The 18,839-nt window shown below is 29.9% G+C and overlaps 1 protein-coding gene across 1 annotated transcript; it reads right to left on the reverse strand.

Annotated features, from left to right (window-relative positions):
- Positions 1-1,464: 1,464 nt before the first annotated feature.
- On the reverse strand, positions 1,465-14,000 carry LOC113377231 (transcription elongation regulator 1). Its single transcript, XM_026617471.1, has 14 exons — positions 13,688-14,000; positions 12,214-12,604; positions 11,844-12,066; positions 10,475-11,026; positions 10,045-10,348; positions 9,615-9,871; positions 9,055-9,206; positions 8,307-8,515; positions 7,203-7,353; positions 3,468-3,683; positions 2,971-3,300; positions 2,264-2,554; positions 1,729-1,898; positions 1,465-1,644 (listed from the first exon to the last, which is right to left on the reverse strand). The coding sequence occupies exons 1-14, from the start codon at positions 13,813-13,815 to the stop codon at positions 1,518-1,520; spliced, it is 3,501 nt and encodes a 1,166-aa protein (XP_026473256.1). The 5' UTR covers positions 13,816-14,000; the 3' UTR covers positions 1,465-1,517.
- Between the last annotated feature and the right edge of the window lie 4,839 nt (positions 14,001-18,839).

Raw genomic sequence — 18,839 nt, forward strand, 5'->3', positions numbered from 1 at the left:
GCGTTGACAATTATTTGTCGTTATCTGTCAAGCGCTATCCATAGAATATCATATCGACATCTATTCATATCTATTTTTTTCGTTTGAAGCTGACTTAGTATTCAGACTTCTATATTAGCCCCTTGTATTAGCCTTTACAAAAATTATTTTATTTATTTAAATTGAAAATTATAATTAGTGCGATTGTTGATTATCATGGGGCCGCACAAAAATTGCCATCCCTAGACATAATAATAGTCCCTTGATCATGTTTAGATCTTATCTATGCCCTAGATAATGTTAGAATTCCTAGACAATATTAGATATTTGTATTAATACTAGATATTATTAGTTAGAATTGGTTAGAATATAAGTTTACGGTTAAGTACAAGCACATCGGGCATAACATCAATAAAAAACATGAATTTCTTTCAAAAATTTATTTTAAATCCATACGTTTCGGCTCTAATCCTAACCTTCATTTAGTGGAAAAATTAGTAGATCTTAGTGTTAAATTGGTTAAATTCCAATTTAACACTAAGATCTACTAATTTTTCCACTGAATGAAGGCTAGGATTATAGCCGAAACGTATGGATTTAAAATAAATTTTTGAAAGAAATTCATGTTGTTTATTGATGTTATGCCCTATTATTAGACTTTGTTAATATATATATATATATATATATATATATATGTGTGTGTACAATGAAGAATATGTAGCTCCGGTAGCTCGATCATTTAGTTCCATACTCATTGCAAAATGGGCTTTCTCATACTGTTAATACTTGTAACCGCTTCTAATATGGTAGTCATTAACGTTGGTATCTTCAGTAAATAATTCATTTTCATTTTGAACCCTTTTGCTTGGAGCGTCAATAAAGATCCTAGACAATATAATAATGATGATGACACAAGATATATCACTCTTTTATATACGATTTGGTGAAATAGTTGAGAATTTCAAGTTATGAGAATAGACACGATGCTTCAGCGCCATCCATTTTCAGGGCTAGTTGCTTCGGCAGGTGAATTTTTACACACTTCTTAGCGGATTCCAACTTCCATGGAAAAAAACAATGAAAATAAGAAGTTTTTAACAAGTAATCATTTTTATAAAAATAAAATCACATGAAAATGGACAATTCATTTATTGGTCATAACTGAAAGTTTCTTTGCACCAGTCATTCTACAAATATTTAATAAATTAAATTTTATATTTGATAATAAAGACATTACATCACATAGTTTTAATTTGATTTTTTATGACTTCTTTCAGTATAGAAAAAATCATATCCACAAAAAAATGATAGAAGAACAAATGTACATTCATGTCCTATACTGAATTATTACATGATCTGTTAGAAGCAAACAGAATATGTATAATATAAATTATATTATTTAAATACAATATTTAAAAACAAAAATCAATAATTTCCAAAATTACAATTTTTCTAATCAAGATCACAATTAAAATAATTTGCTCATATTTACTATAAAAACATTATTTGTATGCAACTAAATATTGCCTTTGTAAAATCTACTTAAGTCTTCGTGTAGGTTCAGATGCTGTAGGAGGAGGCGGCGGCCCCCTCTTGTCAAGTTCTTCTAAATAGTTCATGACTATATTAGTCCTTTCAGTACCTAAATGTTCTAAAACTAAATACCTGCAAACAATAATATTGATTGAATAATTAATCAAATTTTTATTGATACAAGTATTCTCAAATCAACTAAATATCAAAAATTACCTTTTATCCATGGTTAATAGGTTCTCAATTTCAGTTAAATGTTGTGGATTTTCTTTCACAGTGGCTAATGATTTATGTGTTATAAGTTTTGTTTCTTGCAAAAGCTCCTTCAGAGCCACCTTTGCAAGACCAAGTTTATCCTTCATATAGTCTCTAAACTCTCGTTCACACTTTATAAAGAAGACAATATTTTTATCAATTAACTGAAGTTCACCATATATATATTCAACAAACGTTATGAAATTACAATTCAAATGGTTTTATTTTGGCATCTTGGATTTCATTACAAATCTATACCTATTTTTACACAAGCAAATATTTTTTGAAATAAACTAGCAAAAGGCATATGCAGGTTGCACTAAATGCTTTAAAATTCTAAGAAAATAAAACATTAATTATATTTCTGTATATTCTGCCTGCTCACATTAAAATGAAAAATGAATAGAAGTAAAACATGCATCAATCATGAATTATCTCTCAAAGCTATGTTTAGTAAAACCTTATAGTAATTTACCAAATCAAATATGACACAAACCTTTTCACTTGAAGAAAACTTGGTGTATCTAGGATCTTCTTTGATTATCTTCTTCACTTCCTTCCAACTGCTAGTTAATGTTACCTGCTGCAGATCATCAAGCATTTCACGGAATTTATCACGTTTCTTCTTATTCAGTTGTTCCATATGCGTATCAAATAGCCGTTCCTTTTCTTCCCGATCAAGAAGATCAGCTAAATCCCATCGGTGATCTTTACGAAGAAGCCGTTTTGCCTCACGCCATGTTGGTTCACCGGTGCGTACCAAATCAGATAAAAGCGCCGTAAAATGCTGAAAATTATACAGACCTTAATTATGTAACTTATATTTTATATAATAATGTTAATATACACAATTAAAAACACTGATTATAGTACCATATAATATTTACATTATTTTCCATTTTTTAGTAAAGTTGATTGGTTCACCAATCCGTACCGAGGAAAAATTGTTTACGAGCTCTATATTAATTATCTCTCCTACAAATAGTATATAAAATTTAATTTGCTACATTACTGGTTGTCAGAAGATACTTAACACATATTTATATTCATTCATAAATAGTTTATTTACAAAACTGCCTAAATCACTATAACAAATATACAGATTATGGTACCAGCTTAAAAAATCTACTGTTAAAAGGAGATATACAATTCTTATAGAAATAATAATAAGCAAAGTAATATTGAAACTATAATTACACTCACCTGCACGGCTTCATCCCGCTTGTGATGTTCTCTCTCCTTGTCCCTGTCTCTCATGTGAGTAGCTAGAGTTCTCTGCACTTCCTTCTCCCTCTCTCTTATGCTCTGCTCTGCCCGTGCTTTCTTTTCTCTTTCCTTTTGCTTTTCGTCTTCCTCTTCAGTCATACTGTTGTTGCTTAGTGTGCGCTCCTTATGAGATCCCTCTCCTTCACTCAGTTGCTCCCCAGAAGATAATACGGATGCTGAATCCGCACTCACATTTTTTTCATCCTTCTTACCCGATTCTTTTTTATTTTCATGTTTAGATGATGAATCCTTACGTTCTTTGCGCTCCTGTAAGTTAATATCAGTAAATAGAAACCATAAGCATATTCAATTACATTTTGGTAACCAATGCATAATTGAAAAGAAACTTTATCACAGCCACATGCAAAGCAGAAGGATGTGGCTTAATGCAAGAAGAACATTCATTTTTAGTCAAATTGTAAAATTTAAAATACCTTGGACTCTTTTTTCTCCTTTTCCTTCTCCTTTTCGCGTTTACGCTCATCTTTGAGTATCCTACAATAATCTCTGAACCAATCTTCACGAGTGGCTGATGAATCCGCATTTTTATATCGTGGATCATTTTCTACTTTCTTCTTGACATCCGCCCATCTCGAGTGCCTATCTATATCCTTATGTTCTCTCAACATCATCAGGAAGTCCTTTTTAATCTAAAATAAGAAATGCGAAATAAAAATATATTTCGATACTGGCGTTTTTGCAAAAGAGCATTCACATTTAAAATATCTTATTAAACTAAACAACTTAAACTAAAAACACTAATTACTAAAAATCCAATATTAGCTGTAAAAAATTCTCATTAAACCTGAAAATCAGAATTATATGTAAGCTGAAAATAAGAGTATGTTAATTATTAATATTAATAAATTTAAATGTTATTTATATAGCCTTATATATAATAACAAATAATCAACAGCCATCCATATTCACTTTACTATTTCTATTATATATATATATATATATATATATATATATATATAAAATAGAAATAATTTGCAAAATATTCGAATTAAAAATGGGTAAAAGGAAAACATTCCCTATTGATTATAAGTGTCGACACTTCATGTGTGTCATCATTCAGCCATTCTAAATTACATTCACATTATTACAATGAATACAAATGTTTTATTAATAACGAAATTTAGTGAGGAGAAATATTCATATTTAACAATCTATGTCTATTTATTGTAATAATGTATGTTAGATTGGTTGAATAATAACACACAACAAGTGTCAAAACATATAATCAACAAAAAATGTTATTTATTTAACATTTTTGAAATGTTTCATCAGAAAAATTATTGATATTATATATATATATATATATATATATATATATATATATATATATATAAATTACTTTTCTCTTTGCAATATACTTCACACACATAATACAAAAACAAACTCACTTGCGCGATCAAGGTATAATATTATTAATTCTCAATAATTTCTTAACAAATAAAATAATTCTGAAGTAAAAATAACACACCAATTATCTGGGATGGAATTAAATAATTCATGTAAAAGGAATATCTATGAATATTTACTATTGAAGAATAGTGATATTTAAAAATCGAATGTACATTTAACATGTACATAAAACTAAGCAAATGATTAAATTTTGAAAATAACACTCATCTTAATATTAATTTTCAAAAACAGCACCTGCTTAACAGAAGCCGTTAAAATGTAAACAAATAAAAACAGTATTTTAAAGTAAAGATGTACTATGAGGTCAATTTCAAAATAAATAACTTGCATATTACATGTAATTTAAAAATCATGTGTTGAGTGCACAATACACTTTCTTTTACCTATATAACAAAGGAACAATTGAAACTCATTGAGTTAGAAGATTAAGACTTTCGAAAAAATGTTGATGACAAATATATAAATTTGTATATAAAAAATATTCCATTGCACTACTACTTTAAATAGTTGTGCAACACAAAACTGAGGGTTATTTATTCAAAATGATATGATTTTATGTTGGCTAGGATTATTATAAACCGCTGTAACAGAACTTTCTTTTTCGTAATATTAATATTTCGTATCTTAAAAACAAATTTGGTTGCACTGTTAACTTTTTGATTTGGGGCCGTTCAAGTATTACGTAAGCACTATAGGGGGGTGGGGGGCTTGTTGATTTGCTCATTTTTGGTTGACATGGAGGGCGGGGGAGTCTGGATGATGATTACGTCATAGGTAATATTTTTATTTTTTTACATTAATTGCAAAATGTTTACGTAAGCATGGGGGTAGGGGGTAAGTAAGAGCTTTGCTTACTTTTGCTGACAAGGGGGATGGGGGAGTAAATAATTGTAATAAACCTGCTTACGTAATACTTGAACGATCCCTTTGTAAATGAAATATGATTCAAGGAATTTTCAAATGATGAACAATTCCTAAAAAAAATAATAAATGTATTTAGTTAATAGTGCAACCAACTATGTGTTAGCTTCAAAAGAAAACATTGTATATATATATATGTGTAAGTTTATATGTACGTATTCATTATACATATACCACATAATAATATACATTTTTGCCCATGCTTTTACATATAAATGAATTTCCACAACAAATCTGTATGCCATAATTTTCGAATTGTTATTTCTAGACTTATATTTAGTATACAATTCTATTTATAAAACAAAGTATATATGTACATAATTTTTTTCAAATCCTTGAAAAACAAACATAAGAATAAAAACGTTAATCATTAATTTTTAATAAACTGAAATTACCAAATATTGAACTAAACACACAAGCTAAAATTTAATCCCACGTATTTTAAAAACCTTTAATTGTAATGAAACAATTTCAACTTCCCAAAGAAAAGTTTGTTTTCGCGAAAAAATCGGATTTGCTCATTTTGTTTTATCGCCATTACAAGTCATTTTGAATCGAATGAGACTTAATTTGGAAAAAGTCTGTGTGTGTGTGTGTGAGCCAATATTTACTACTTGGGTTCATCTTAAAAAAAAGTTGGATTGCGATGAATCATAAAATAAACAAGCACAAGGAAACATTGCGGAACATTCTACAAATAAGTTACGTTATGGTGAAGCAATTAAAAAAATACGATTGGCGTAAAGTATTATTATAATTATTATTGAAAAATATATATAGTTATTCAATGAACAGTAATTTAAGTTCAAATTTAACACATATACTTTGTTTGATTGAAATAATAATATATAAGGAATAAGCGATTTGGTGTAGATATCCCATATTCATTGTGTGTGTGTGAATATTTGAATCAATATAGGTGGAACTATATAAGATACCTTGCATCAAGCAAGTGAACTATGGTTAATATAAGTTTTAGATTAAATATTAAAGGATGAATCTCATAAGAATGATGTTCAGTTGGTTTTAGAGAACAAATCTTTGTTCATATAATTACGAGTACCATAAAGATGACTTGAAGGCAGAGTAGCGGAACCTTTGGTTGACCACTATTACTTGTGGATGTGTTGTTGACCCCATGAGTCTTTGCCTAGTCTTTGTCTTAGCCTCATCACACCAAAAATGCCAATACTGCATAGACCCAATATCGCCGCCAATGCTTGAAAATATATTTCTGAAGTAAGTTTATATAAAGGCATCTCGTCTTTGCATTTGTCTTCTAATTTTTATTATAGCCACAGTACGTTATTTTGGAAATTAGTGATCAAATACCTCCGGAATGATCCATCACTCAAAACTATTCGTAAGCAACTAATTTTTGATCATAATATTGAATATTCTATGACATGAAGTTGATGTTAATTTCCATTTGATCCAATTTATCATTGAGTTCTATTAGATTTAATTTTAATGTTACAGATAAAATAGAATTAAGATTAGAATTTCATTTTAATTAAGCATTTAATTAATATTTTATTCACTATTACTTAATAAGACATATTTGCTGAAAATAATAATTATACTTGAGCATCTTATATGATGTAAATTACATTTATCATATGAACGACAATATATATTGAAAAATCATGTTACAATTGTGATACGTAATTGCTCAAAAACATTAAATATTTGTATTATGTTATTACTGCGCATAAGATGTATTTTAATATTTATGAAAAGAAATTACATTTGAGATGCTTACCTGCAATATAACATTAACAAACAAAAAACAAATGCAGAAAGTGAAATTAACTAACCTGTTCTCTTTTCTGTAACTTATCTTCCTTTTCTCTTTTGCGCAGCTCTATTATGTATTCATTAAAAAGGCCTTCACGTTCACGAACTTTTTCAATATTTTTAAAACGTTCATCCTTACTATATTTAGCAGCAAAATCACTAAAAGATGATCTGCCAAAAAAAAAAATTTAATTTATATATATTTATATATATATATATATATATATATACTTTTACAAATCGCCAAATCGATTTTTCCCCAGAATTAAATTATAAAAGATTTTTCAACAGAAAAGCAATAAGATGGGCATTCGAAGTGATACGTGAGAACAGGTGTCTTAAGTACCCTACATGAACAGCGCGAGTCGCGCTGGGAAACACTTAATATCTTTTGATGCAACATAGATTCCAATTATGATAAGCATTTTGTAGTAGAGAGAAAAAAAAATATGTTTTTTTTTTTAATCAATTCAAGTCGGGGGTGGGGTAGGTAAAACCTTTGTAAACATTTAAGGGTTGTTATTTTTAAGAAAATTGTAGAAACTTTCTTTTAAGATTATTATAGTGTTCATGAGTATAATAAAAAAAAAAAATACTGATCCGATTAGCACAACTAGAGATAATTAATTTAATGTAATGGATGTTCATAGTAATTGAAAAATCATCCATATTTCAATCGTAAATATTTAGCTAAAAAAAATTTACAGTGAAATCCTGAAATACGTGTCTTTTAGTTATTTTATGTATAATATATGCAAATTTTTTTTTAGACGGGCCTAAAATGGTGAGCGATTTTAAAATATTTGTGAAAGTATGACCCATATGCAGTGGTACATCAAGAATAACCATTCAAAATATTTGAGATAAATCATGGTCTTGAAATGTTTGTAATTTATTACTTTATGTAATAAAGTTAGTGTAAAAACAGAGTGCAGTGTAACCATATTCACTTAATTAATATTATTTCAGATCATAATTTAAAATTCTTTTTGCATACGTAATATGTACATTCTGATAGGCATAATCAAAATTTTTTATAAAATTAAATTATAGTAAACTTTTGTTAACAATAAATGTTAACAAACCTCTATTACCATAGTGTAATAATTATTATTGATACATACTTTCCATGTAAATGTGCTTGATCCATCAAAGCCTTAAATTCATCCTTCCGTTGCTTTAATTTTGAACGTTTTTCTCTTCTTTCCTCTTCTGCGCGATCCTTAACATATCTGTCAAAAACTTGTTTCCTCTCTTTTGAAGTTAGCAAAAGATAACGAGAATCAAAAACGATTTTATGTAGTTCTTTTTCCCAAGTGCTAAATGCAGATACCTAAAATAAAATATATATATTTTGTATTCTAGGTATTAAAATAAGATACTTTGCTGAAGAAACCATACTTCTAAAATGAATTCTGATGTCCCGTGCATTGACTCAAAGATAAAGGTTAAATTTTGGAAAACCGCTCAGGGTCACAAATCAACCCGCTCTAATATATATATATATATATAGCTGGGCATTAACTCGTTAATCCGAAGTTAACATTTTGATTAATGGATTAACTTTTAAGTTAACTTTTAAAAATGTTAACGGACACGTTAACTTCCGTTAAAATGCCAGAAGTCCGTTAATTGTTAATCCAATGCCTACTATTTACCGCACGGCACAGCTTTAGCCAATGCCTTATTAAATGGCATAGAGAAAAGATTTGGACCACATATATATATATATATATATATATATATATATATATATATATATATTTTAACCATTAATAATATGAATAACTAATATATAAAAGATCGTGTTTTTTTTTTCTTTTAAATAGAAAAGCAATAATTTATAAATTTATCAATAAAAAATAAAATTACTTCTTTTTCTTGTAGCATCTCTTTGAAAGATTTGATGCGTGTCTCTAAGGGCACAATGGCACGTTCTCGTGCTGCTCGTACTTCAGCTTCTATTGCTGCTTCTTTGCCAATATCAATATGTTTTTTATCAGCAATGCTGGACATAGCTGATTCTGAAAGATAATGATGATATTAATAAAATAAAGTTTAATTATTAGGATGTCTTCATAGTCATTCTTAACATCAAAAACATCTATTCAAAATTTTTGAAAACTTACGAGGTATTTATGAAGTGCAATTCTTTATTCAAATCAATTATTTTCATATATTGAATACTTTATGCAACAGGCCAACAAGCACAAAATGGTTAAAACAAAAATGTAAAAAATAATAATAATGTAGGTACTATGTGAAAAAGTAATGTATGTACTAAAAGGTCTATGTAAGATCACTAAGTTAATATTTCTTATGATACACCACAGAAACAAAGTGCTAAAGAACCTTGCTAATAATGTCTGAATATAATCCTTAAAAAATGTCTCTTACAAAAATAATTAAAATAGTAAAAGTATGAAATATACCTTCTTTCTTTGTTTTCTTATTAGGTGGAGATTCAGCACCATCGTCATCTTGATCTCTTTTCACGGTCTGTTTACTCGCTTCATTAAGCTTGGCAATCGCTGCATTAGTTGCACCTGGTTGAGCTACAGGAGGAGGACTCGAGACAGCCTTATCTACATCAGCACGACCAGAGAGTTCCTCTGGACGCTCCCAGACAGAAGTACGGCTAGATGGGTTGTAGAAAAAAACACGACCATCACCTGTCCAGACAACACACCTTTAAAGAAAGATAAGAATTAATCACTGTGAAGATATTTTGTATAATTACAAATACTATATAAAGGCCTCTGAAAATTACAAACAAAACAGAATCATCAAAAAATATTTGAATACTATTAGTTTTATAGAATGACAATACCAAAATGTTATTCAATTACAATTATCAATTACCATGGTGTTCCAGATATCGGTGTGCTAGAGACTGGTTTACTTTTATCTTGTACTTTCTGCACAGTTTTTTTCTCTTCTTCTTTTTTTGGGGTCACTGTAACCTTATCAGATTTAACTTCATTAGCAACTACAGTCTTGCAGTCTTCCTTTGATTTGTTGCCATCAGTTGCAACTGAAGCACCTTCTTTAGGGGATGCTGAAGTGTCTTTCGAATGTTCTGTTATTTGAGGTTTATTGCTTGACTGAGAAATGGCTGCATTAATCGTAACTGAAGCTTGTGTATTCTGTTGTATGAGTTTGATTGCTAGAACATAATTAAATATAAGAAATATAAAGCAACATGTAGCCAAATAAAATTATAGTAACAATAAAAATTGTATGTATAAAATATGAATGTATAAAATTAACTGTTCACAATAATATAACTAACCTTCTAAGTCCTTGAGAGCTTGTGGTTTCTCCCATACTGATTCAGATGTCTTAGCGTTGTGAAAGTAGCTTCGTCCATCAGGAGCTTTATGCTCAGTCCATTCAGCTGCTTTTCCCACAAGAATGGGATCCAATGAATTAGTTGGTACAACATTCTCTGATGCCTTAGCAGCCGTTGGAAGATTGCTTAAAGCAGTAGGAATTTTATTCAAAAAAGGAGGCGGACCACCAACTGGCCACTGTGGCGGTGGCATTCCTGACCAATTTGTTGGAGGTGGCATACCAAACGGAGGTGGAGCAAAATTAGGAGGCATTCCTGGAAATGGTCCTCCAGGACCTAAGCCTGGCATCATATTACCCGCATTGGGCGCTACTTTACCTCCTGAATTTGATGTCATTCCGGTAGGTCCATTAGGTCCCATATTCATAACACTGGAGGAACCCATCATATTAACAGACATAGCAGCTGGAATACTTTGATCATCACTAGAATTATCAGGTACAGAAATAGGACCTCCGGGCTTGATGCTACTCTCTGCTGGTGATGTGTCACCTATGAATAATTCTATTTTATATGCAATTCAGTATGAAATAAAAATAAATTGTATCCTCATACTGCAAAACTGAAAATAAAACTTTAGGGCATATAAAAATTACTTTTGATCTCACATACAAAGTTGAAATCTGAAAAAACAAATTTGATTATTGCACAATTAAGCTAAATGCATAATTATATGTATGTATGTATATATATATATATATATATATATATATATATATATATATATATATATATACCGTACATCCTCGATTAACCGGACTAATTGTTGTCAATAGGCATCCAGATAATCAAAAATCTGGATAATCCAATGTAGGAAGAATAATGATGTGTATTTATTAAAAATAACAAATACATACATAAATATTAACAAAAATTAATGTTTAAGAAGAAATTAACATTTCCTTATGTATGAACATATATATATTCTTAGATTATATTACATACATATACCAAACGGTTCTGTCGCGGTTGGTAGTCCGGATAATCGCAAATTAGTATACCTGAGGTCCGGATAATCGAGGTACTACTGTATATATACATATATATATATATATATATATATATATATATATATATCTTTAATAACTTGAATTTCAATTTAGAGAATATTGTGCTATATTTAACATTTAGATAAAATTCCTAGTTTAAAATTGATATATACCCTGTAAGTTGCATTAAATTAACAAATACTACTGCTGATTTTTAAAAATTATTTAAAAACAGCCAACACCACTTTACATTGGTTTGTTATATATTTCTGTATACTGAATACCGCTAGTCAAACACATATAAAAGAAACCTAATATACCATTTTTACATTCAGCTTGTTGATTAGGCATAGTCTGCTGTGGTTCAACCATATGATTTGGACCCAACATCATCTGATTCTGATTCATAGCCTCAATTTCTGATTGAGAAATTATCTTGACATTTGGTCCTTCAGGTTTTGTCCATGTTGTTTCTCTGGTACAAGCATTATAAAAATAGAATTTACCATCATCTGACTTCGTTTCTACCCACAACTCTAACATCTGAAAGTAACATATAAACAATTACATTAGTATTGAGATTGTCTCAAATGATTATAAAAATCTAATGATTATATGAAGATAAACCATTTTTATATTACCATTTAATACATAAAAGTTCACGTAAAACGTCTTTAATTTGAGACTTACCATGGGCGGTGGTCCTATTCCTGGTGGTCCAAAAGGACTATTGTTATTGGGACCCATCATCTGTGAAGGTGGTCCCATGCCCATTGGTCCACTCATTATACCTGGGGGTCCAAAAGGAGGGCCACCTGGTCCATTAGGTCCTCCTGGACCCATCATTCCCGGAGGGCCTAAAGGTCCCCAAGCTGGTCCATCAAAATTTGGTGGGCCGTTTGCCATGCCATTTGGTCCATTTGGACCAAATGGTGGTCTACCACCGCGACCACGAAAAAATAATGGAGGTGGACCACCTCGTCCTCCTCTCATTGGTGGTCCGGTAGGACCATATCCCCTTCCTCGAAAGCGAGATATAGCTAATGGTCCCCAATTTGGAATAGCTCCTCCTCTGCCACCACTAAAAAATTTATCAATTCTCAATTAGTTCCATTGAATTTATAAACATTCAGTAAAATGAAATTAGGATTACTTCTTAATTTTCATTAGCAACTGATTGCAATATTACTTATATGTTGATAATACGAAAATGATTGCAGACTATATATAGTATAATATTGTGAGCTACATTTTTAGTATAATATATAATTTCCTGATAGGAAAATCTCTAACATCACTTCCAATTCTAAGTATGCTTGAAATACCATAGACTATCACGGCATAAATGTTTAGATACGCATATAATATTAGTTGTATAAAACACATACAAGTTCTGTCATTACTATGGAGATTAGATAAATTCTATGCAAAATTTAAAAAATATATACCCAAGTTGACAACAATTAGTCCGGTTAATTGAGGTTCTACTGTATTTTCAAATAAAGCACTTGAAAAAATACATTTCATATTCATCAAATGTTCGAGAAATTTTACAGAGTGATTAATCAATTTGGGACCTTTGGATAACATTTAATTAAAAGGCTAATATACGATAAGTAGTAAGACTTGCAACAGTTTCATATACATATGATGATTATCTCAATAAGTTAAAATACCTGCAATAAACTAAGTAGTGTAGCAAAGGCAAGAATAACTTAGCAATATCAAATTGAAAGTCGAAAATACAACAAGTACCACATTCAATAAGCAGGGTAAAGTCTCAATACAAAATTTTGTGTAAACATAATAAAGAATTGATAACAATGAAAACTATACTAATGGCCATAAAAATAAAATTAAGCTGTTCATTTCTATATAAAGATGAGTTATTTTTATTCTAATATAAAGATATATTAAAAAAATTGAAACAATTTTTTTTAATATCTAAAAAAACAATTATACATAGACTTCAATAGTGGACTAGCACTATTTGTAAATATTGAGAATGTAATAAAAATAATGAAAATAAGTAGTTACATGGATATACAACAAATGCATAAACAAGAAAAATATGTATGAAATATTTTAGAATGAGCATCAAATTTATTGATAAAATAATATAGATTGTATCCTAGCAGCTAATCAATTTTCTCCAAATACATACCGAAAAGCTCCAGGACGCCCGAAACGAGCTTGCATTTCGTCGACATCGCCTTGTTCATCACCATCAAAATAAACATCATCGTGCTCCTCTTGAGCCATGCCCACGGCTTTGTTATCTTCAACATCCATTTTATTGTTTAGATTTATATTGCACTTATTTTCTACGAAGTTTACTTTATTTTGGTACAGTTTATTCCAATCACACAGAATCAAACAAAACACAACCTACACGCATTGCAATGTTCATTGCTTTACTAACTAGTAGCGCTGATCGCCCATAGACGATTTTGTTTTTATCAGAAGTGAGAGTGACACACGCAAAGTAAATGCGATGTGCACAGTACAAACTATTATGGGATCATATGGGATCGCTAGCAGAGATATAAACCTCATCAGAATTAAATAGTCATTATCATAGATAAACAAGTATAATTATTCATTATATAATAATATTAACTATTTAATAGTCATTAAATAGTTAGTTTGTTTTGTGTCTAGCCATATCTAGCCTTGTCAAAAAACTATTTAAAGAAAATTAATAATTGATATTTCATGTCATAATAATATTAACTATTTAATAGTCATTAAATAGTTAGTTTGTTTTGTGTCTAGCCATATCTAGCCTTGTCAAAAAACTATTTAAAGAAAATTAATAATTGATATTTCATGTCAATAATTCTACATTTTACCACATTTTACTGTTAAGAATTTACACTGAAGAGGAAAAATACTTTATTTATCTATTAAAAAAATTTATCTATGGGAAATACCTTGCAAGATCAAAAAACATTAATTAATTTTATTATTGTTGATATTCAATGTACATACATATGCATGTAAATACATATATGTGTTTATAGATTTATTTCAAATATATCTTTTGTTGGCAAAATATATGAAATGAGTTAATAATTATAAATATTTCTGCTAAAACTCAAGCATCAATAAGTTTAAAAAAATAAAAAAATTAAATATAAGCTGACAGGATTCGAACTCAATCATTTTTAACTCTATTATCTATTATCTATGAATGCAGAAACAAGGAACAAGCGCCTTAACCGATACGGGACTTATCATAGATAAATAAAAATGGGACTTATTGATAGGAAACACCATAGATAAATAATATAGACTACACGCGGTCTATTTTTCGCAACTTTAATTAATTAAACGCAATAATTAAACGCTTTTATCTATGGTTCCATCGTCCCATCTTATTATTCATTCCAATTCATTCCATAATAATAATCATTATCTATCCATTTATGTTTACTTATCTATGTATGTATCTATCCTTTTACCCTTGTCTCTTTATAGCTCTCGACACTTAAGCATTATGCTGCGTCCCCACTGCACGAATCCGTGCGGCGAATCCTGTTCGCGACGCACGCATGCGTTGGCTCTTGTGCGCGACGCACACTGCGAGCAATTTGATACATTTGAAATTTTTAGGATTCCATAATATTTTTTTTCTTGATACAGTTCAATTATAAGAAGTGTAAAGAAGTATAACATCTTCTCTACGCATATTCATTTTCAAAATTGAGGATTCGATGAAATATCTTAATGCCTTCACTGTACAATTGAACTTATACCGTAGCACAGATCAACGTTTACGTACAAGTTCAAAGAAATAACGTATACGAATACAGAGGCAGGCTGACCAACAATTATCAGTTTTGAATAAAAATTATTACTTCTGTTCTAAATATAAATACTTGTCAGAAAAGACTTTGAGCAAAAATTCAGTCTGCATATTAATAAGATTTTAAATGATATTTAGCGTAATTGCAAATAATACAATATTACCATTTTTTTTGAAACATTTAATTTATTTTGAATAATAAATATATGATACGTCATATAAGTAGTAAGAGTATATATATATATATATATATATATATATATATACATGATAATATCATGATGATATAAAATTAACTCTGAAATATGATAAATAAAGTCTACCAAAATATATTTTAGTTGGATATACATATATTTCAACATATCTATAACTTAATTACCGATGTATTTCCTATACTAATAGTTAGATAAAATTATAATTAGTACATCAATTTTAATGACTGCTTACTTATTTACATTTTTGATCCGCGCTTTGACGCTAATCCATTAGTGTCGGTTCGGGTATTCTCGGCAGCCCGATGCGTCGGGTTGCTCGCGGCGGGAGCGAGCGCCGCGAACGCAAGCTATTGAAATTTTCGTGTCGCTTCGACCATGTTCGGCAGGGTACGTAATTCTAAAAATAACCCCCCCTCCCATTTTCAAACAAAAAAAGAAGAAAAAAGTGCGCTATGGACATGCGCAGTGGACAAATTTAAAGGGAATTCGTGCGTTCGCACAGTATCACTCCGCTGCGCAAATTTGTTCGTGACGCACCATTCGCCGCACGGATTCGTAACAGTGGAGACGCGGCATAAGATTTGGTTTTCAAATATTTCTACATACAATGTACATATTTAGTACATTATTGTTAGGCATTGTAAGAAAAAGTTGGTGTTTCGTTTAAAAATTAATAATTGAAATTTGACAATGTATTAGTTATATACTTTTACTGTTTTTACTGGGCACTTCAAAATGTTATTTTAAATATATGTACTGCAAATAATTCGAATAAAAAAATAAAAATTGTTGTAGTTATTTTGCGCGCCGCGTTGAGAAATCGGCTTTCGAGTTTTGAAATAAATTATAAATAAGAAAAAATGAAAAAAATGTCAGTTTATTTTCTCTATTCTATTAGGGTAGTTATAGTAATGGGCCGAAAATCGAAAATGAAATTTTTTGTATTTCTCGACGTTTTGAAGGTTTCTAAACATTTTGGCATACCTCAGAAAAAATGGATGTGTGTGTGTGTTTTATGTCAAAAACTTTCTGCTTGTGTTGACAAAACAATTGCTTTTGGAAAAAAATTAATTTTATTTTATTTTGTATATCGAAAATAATTCAGATTTCAATTTATATACCAACTTTCAATTTATATATTAACTATATGCTTTAAATAAATATTTTTGACTTTGTGATTCAGTTTATATAATTCTTTAAATATTATACAATATTACAGTATTTATAATAATCTATTTGAAAACATTTAATATTCCTCGAACTTTTCGTTACAGTACTTGCCTTAAGGCACGATGCCATACATCTTAAATACACCTGACATACACCACTCGTTTTTAATGTATTTGAGCGGTGCCGATTCGGAGAAGTGCGACGCGCATGGGAAAAAGCTTATAATTACAAATTAAAAGAAAAGTTTTAGGTATGAAATATTTTTCCTCATATTATGAAAGGCTCAAAGTATTTTTTAAGTCTAAAATATTTTTTCGGTTTTTCGAAAAATTTACAGTGGTGTAATTCCTTATGGGCCGTTCAAGTATTACGTAAGCACTTTAGGGGGGCCTGGGGTTATTGATTTGCTTATTTTGGTGACATGGGGGGCAGGGGAGTCTAGATGATGATTTCGTCATAGGTAGTATTTTTATTTTTTTACCGAATGGCAACCTTACATTGTCTTTGCTTGAAATCGAAACGCATTTTCGGGGATTTCCGCAAATTATCACAAAATCGGATGAAAGTGAGTTAGTGAGCAGACTTACAACCATGAGCAGCAATCCAATGTTATCGAAAACTTAGAATCATGGATTCGGGTTTCATGGACTGAAGACTGTTAATTTGAATTTAGTATGTGCACCAAAAATTTAAAATAAGTTTCTTATGTTCGTAAGATTATAATAATTTTGTTACTCTATGTTTAATACCATATCAGTAAAATCTCTACACCTAAATCTATTTTCTTATTTTTAAAATTATAATTATAACCTAATAATTATAATATTTAAAAAAAACAATACATTAATTGCAAAATGTTTACGTAAGCATGGGGGTAGGGGGTAAGAGCTTTGCTTACTTTTGCTGACAAAGGGGTTGGGGGGGGGGGGTAGGTAAATAATTGTAATAAATCTGCTTACGTAATACTTGAACGATCCCTTAAAGCAGTTTTACATTTAACATCATTTATATTGATGTATATACAATTCGGTTTAAATAGTAATTTAAAAAACAATAAATATTATTTTCAACTAAACGGTAAATATCAGTACAAGATATTAAAAATAATTAGAAATTTTGAATTGTAGATGTGGGTACCGGACAACGTCTGTTGGGTTAGCTAGTATATATATATATATATATATATATATATATATATATTAGTATGTGCCAAGTCGAATCAAGTGACTCGAATCATTCGAATCAAGCCTTTAACGACTTGATTCGAATCAGTAGGTTTTACTTGATTCGAATCCACTCGTATCTAGCTGCGAAATATTTACTGTGAAAAAACATGTATGAACTTAAATATAATAATAATAATATAATAAATTAATTTGAAGATATGTTTCAACCGTTCTCAAAATTATAACATTTTTAATCATTTTCAGAATATACTTTTCGATAGTAATTTATGTTTACAATTTCTACTTTGTCGGTTATATTGGTTAAACTAACAATTTTGATTATAAGTTTGGATCACTTTTACTAAATAAATACATCCATGATTTTTTTGGTCCATATATATACTTGATTCGAATCATGATTCGAATTTGGCTGGAAAACCTTAAGTGGCTATCTTTAGAGCCATCCAGCATTTGAATGCAAATAAATATTTTGTTTCTCGTACCATATCTCGTAATAGTGATACACTCAGTGTTGCACCGCATCCAAGAAGTGGATGAAAAAAAACACTAGCAACACCAGAAATGATCCAAAAAGTATAGGCAAAAATCGATCGAAATTCGGGTCAATGTGGGTCAAAAAAATAGCTCGTGAGCTGAACATATTGCAAAAACGGATGCAACACATATTGAAAAATGTACTTGGACTAAAGCCATTGTAGTTCCAAAAAGTGCAAGAGCTCATCGATGCACAAAAAAAGTTAGACGGGAAGGAGCAAAAGGTTGCCTCGCTTGCACGAAAGTGGCTAGTTACCGAATTTGGTTTTCTCAGATGGAAAATCATTCTAAATCGAGCAGTTTGTAAACAAACAAAATGATCGGGTTTACTTGCCAAAAAGGTCAGCTAAAAATTTACACCTTCGATTCCGGCCACCAGAACTCAAGCGCCGCCGACGGTAG

This window comes from Ctenocephalides felis, unplaced genomic scaffold, assembly GCF_003426905.1.
Source record: "Ctenocephalides felis isolate EL2017-DRISC unplaced genomic scaffold, ASM342690v1 CF-g0.4_SCAFFOLD_01886, whole genome shotgun sequence".
NCBI classification, from domain to species: Eukaryota; Metazoa; Arthropoda; class Insecta; order Siphonaptera; family Pulicidae; genus Ctenocephalides; species Ctenocephalides felis.

What these genes read in the sequence shown, in the direction of transcription:
- LOC113377231 (XM_026617471.1), bottom strand. Translation starts at nt 13,815, where the DNA reads ATGGATGTTGAAGATAACAAAGCCGTGGGCATGGCTCAAGAGGAGCAC. An exon ending in GGGCGTCCTGGAGCTTTTCG is followed by an intron (nt 12,605 to 13,687) that starts GTATGTATTTGG and finishes TAAATTTTTTAG; the next exon opens with TGGTGGCAGAGGAGGAGCTA. An exon ending in CCGATATCTGGAACACCATG is followed by an intron (nt 9,872 to 10,044) that starts GTAATTGATAAT and finishes CTTTCTTTAAAG; the next exon opens with GTGTGTTGTCTGGACAGGTG.